Below are 4179 nucleotides of genomic sequence, written 5' to 3' on the forward strand. Positions count from 1 at the left end.
AAAAAAAAAAAAAAAAAGGCCATAAATAAGGCCTAAATTAAATTAACTGTATACAGATCAAAGTTTGAAAAAAGAGACTATAACTGAAGTAAAACTTGCTGAAAATCTACTCTCTCATCCATCTGTCATATGAGGGGTTTGGACTGAATAATCTCTAAGCTTCCTTCCAGCTTTTATATCATAAGGGTCTAACTAAAATAATATTACTGAAATATTATGTTTTAGCATGATATAATTGCATAACAACTATGAATTTCCCAAAATGAAACAGACTAACCTCCCACAGCATGTAAAATAACTTCTGGAGCACAAGTATCCCACTTCTTACATCCAGGACTTGCAAATACATAAGCAGAGGCTTTGCCTTCAATCAGCTGAATAATCTGTAAGGGTAAAAATAAGAACTATCCTTTGATAATTGAAAGAATAATAGAAAGTCATGAAAAGATTGAGGTACAGATAAGAAAAACTGCTTGTTTCTATCATGGATATTTAATCGGTTCCTCTATTAAACTTAGGTTAAAGCCTTTAGCAGATTTAAATTATACCATAATTATGAAGAAATACAGAGAATAAATGCATAATAATATAGTGATATGGAGAAAATATAATGGTCAAAAAAGCTACAAAGAGGATATATGAACTATTTCTATATTCCAAGTTACATAAAATAACATGTTCCTTTTATTCATTTTTTTAGTGTAAAAGCAATTACATTTATTGCAGAATTAAAGTTTTTTTAAACATCTAAAAAATTGACCATTATTAGAGGCTGCTCTCGGTGGCTCACTCCTATAATCCCAGAACTTTGGGAGGCTGAGGCAACTGGATCACTTGCAGTCAGGAGTTTGAGATCAGCCTGGCCAACATAGCGAAACACCATCTCTACTAAAACTATAAAAAATTAGCTGGGTGTGGTGGTACACACCTGTAATCCCAGCTACTTGGAAGGCTGGGGCATGAGAATTGCTTGAACCTGGGAAGTGGAGGTTGCAGTGAGCCAGGATCTTGCCATTGCACTCCAGCTTAGGCAATGAGAGCAAGACTTCATCTCAAACGAACGACAAAAACCCTTCTGTTTCTTTTTCTTTTTTTTGAGATGGAGTTTCACTCTTATTGCCCAGGCTGGAGTGCAATGGTGCGATCTTGGCTCACTACAACATCTGCCTTCCAGGTTCAAGCAATTCTCCTGTCTCAGCCTCTCGAGTCACTGGGATTATAGGCATGTGCCACCACACCAGGCTAATTTTGTATTTTCAGCAGAGATGGGGTTTCTCCATGTTGGTCAGGCTGGTCTTGAACTGCTGACCTCAGGTGATCCACCCACCTTGGCTTTCCAAAATGATGGGATTATAGGCATGAGCCACTGTGTCCGGCCCCCTTTAGTTTCTTAAACTCCCATTTTTCATTATTGTTAGTAAATGCCTTTAGAAAACCTAAAAATAATTACTTCTAATGCATAGGTGAGGACAAATAAATTCCATTCAATTCATTAAACGTGTATTACCTTCCCTGTGCTACACACACGTGTGAAATACAAACGTATCAGGCAGTACAATATATGTAGTTCCATATCACTAGAGCTGAAGTATGAGTTGGATGATGGGAAATGAGGCTTGGGAGGGTCCAAGGACCAAGATATAGAAGGCCTTACAATTCTTGCTAATAGGCTTCTATTTTAAATTGTGATGGGGAGTCATCTGAGGATTTGGGCCATAGGAGTAGTTTTGCATTTTTAATTGGAAGACTGGATTGAACAGGCAGACCACTTTGGAAGCTATTGGAACAGCTGGGTGAGGGATGATGATAAGTTTCAACTATAGTAGCAATTGATATGGACAAGAGGAGACATTAGAAGTATTCAAGAAGATATGTAAGTAGGACCAGATTGATAGGATGTGAGGGAGGAATGAAGGAGTCTAGGATGACTTTCAAGTATTTGGCTGGATCAGTTAGCAAAATGGTGGTGCCATTAGCCAAATAGTAAAACAGAGAAAGGAACACTTCCAGAGGTGGGTAGAAAGAGGATGAACTCAAATTGGACACGCTGAATTTGAGATACCTGAGGGATGTCATAATGATGATATCCAGGGGACAATCAGATGAGAAGAGATCAGGGCTAGGGATGTAGATCAAATTGTGTCCCATTTCATAATTCTCTCAGCAGGTTGGAAACCTGGATGAATGGGGGAAATAGATAGGAAGTGGGCAGGCAGGCCTGAGCTTAAGGCTCCAGAAGGTCTAGGAAATAATCTAAGAGGGTCCTTGGGAAAATAAGGTCTTTGGCAAGAAGCATGAGTCTTATCCTGATGACTTTTATTAACACTGAACTCTCTCAGATAAAAAAATAAAAAAAAAAACTTGACTTAAATTTATTTTTAAAATTTAAATACTGCTGAAATGTACAAATTATAATCCTTACTCCCATCTCTTTAAACTCTTATTTGATGTCTTTAAAAGTTCAGTATTTCAACAATTCACTTGCATTTCAGAGCGGATGACAGACCTTTTTCATACCTTATTTCCTGCTCCTCCTACTCGCAGCACATCGTCGGGGTTCATGGCAGTAACACAGTCAGTAACCAACTTGTTGCTATGGGATCGGGTAGTTGTGATAATGTGTTTCCCAGCAGGGACTTCTTTCAGCTGAAACCCAAAGGCACCTAAACCTAAAACTCCCCAGATTGTCCTCCCCAACACAGCATCTGGTCCCGCCTATGTAAACAAGTGAAACAACAAAACTTGTGATTATTTGGAGAAGAATGTTAGCCATAGATGGAATATTTCATATTAGCATCATGATTAAAAAAATAAAAACACAATAATTTTATAAAGTACAAGAACAGTATCACTGACAAAGAATTTTTCCTGAGAGAATCTACCAATTATTATGATTATTGTTCTGGTTAATAGTTTCAAAGAACGTTTGGTTTGCCCATTCTGAAAGTAAGGGAAATAGAGAAAAGAAAAAAAAGAAAAAAAAAGAATGTTTGGTTATTCCCTGGAATCCTTATAAACTGATTACTGGTTATAATGTATTGAAACATCATAAACTTATTACTGTTTCTCTGAATCATCTAGTGATCTCTTTGTTGTATTTGAAAGTGGCCATTTTCAGAAGGTACTAAGATCCCCAGGAAATGAAATACCAGGCATTGATTACTACTCTTCATTATCCACGAAATATTAAAAAGCATGTTGCTACTGGAATAGGTAATGATGACAATGTATTTTACTGCTATGGAGATAGGGCAACTGAATAGGCCAATACAATATTGATGAAGTAGGTACTGTCATCCTTAAAGATGAGAAAAATGAAATATGGAATAATTAAGTAATCTGGGTAAAGGCTCTAGGAAGTTTATTACCCAAAATTGGCTCATCTGTCTTCAAAGATGGTATTCTTCAACACTAAATTAGACTACCCAAGTTTACTTGCCAAAATGTCGTCAAACACATCATCTTATTTGTTCTACAGCAGTACCCTGGGTGCTTTATTGTGAAATATGCTTGTGTTGCAGGTTGGGTTCCCTGGGAAGCAGGCTCTGAGACAGGTGATATGTTTGTTAGGAAATGCGCTTGGTATCAACACCTGTTGAAGGAGGAGGGCATGCGCAGAGGGAAGAAATAAACTGTGATGCAGGCACAAGAGCTGACCCTATGGGGAGCTGTTCCTATGGTAGCTCTGGAGCTACGACAGCCCTTCAAGGTTGTCCCAAATTGGGATGAAATGGCAGCTCTTTGAACTCCTGCAATAATCAGTCACTGGAAATGGACTGCCTTGGGAAGAGGTGTGGCCCTGGGTGAGATAGCTCTCCGAAGATAGGGCAATCCCAAAAGAGTCTGACGGCAAGTGTGGCAACAAAAGAGCCAAAGAACAGGCACTGGGTGCTCGGTATATGTTAATGTGCTTCTTCCGTTCCCACCTGCATTTACACTACAGGAGAGGCTTGGAATCTGAAAAGTACAGATGGCCTCTATTGCTGAGACTAATTCTATACTCCTAAGAAACCTATTTATTAATGCAGTTATTCTGGAAAGGAAAAAAAAAAAAAGGAAAGGAAAATTAGCTGGCCGTGGTGGTGCGTGCCTGTAATCCCAGCTGCTCAGGAGGCTGAGGCAGGAGAATCGCTTAAACCCGGGAAGCAGAGGTCACAATGAACCAAGATTGTGCCATTG

The 4179-nt window shown here is 38.8% G+C and overlaps 1 protein-coding gene across 6 annotated transcripts in view; it reads right to left on the reverse strand.

Moving 5' to 3' along the window:
• The window catches only part of BPNT1 (3'(2'), 5'-bisphosphate nucleotidase 1), a 28424-nt gene that overhangs the window by 1949 nt on the left and 22296 nt on the right, over positions 1–4179 (reverse strand). For all 6 annotated transcript variants that reach the window (XM_017526331.2, XM_017526326.2, XM_017526329.2 and 3 more), the window contains 2 exons: positions 2518–2715; positions 278–383 (listed from right to left, as the gene is read on the reverse strand). In XM_017526331.2, coding sequence (XP_017381820.1) covers positions 278–383; positions 2518–2715 — 304 coding nt within the window. The remainder of the gene's footprint in view (positions 1–277; positions 384–2517; positions 2716–4179) is intronic.

Source organism: Cebus imitator, unplaced genomic scaffold, assembly GCF_001604975.1.
Source record: "Cebus imitator isolate Cc_AM_T3 unplaced genomic scaffold, Cebus_imitator-1.0 Scaffold42, whole genome shotgun sequence".
NCBI lineage: Eukaryota > Metazoa > Chordata > Mammalia > Primates > Cebidae > Cebus > Cebus imitator.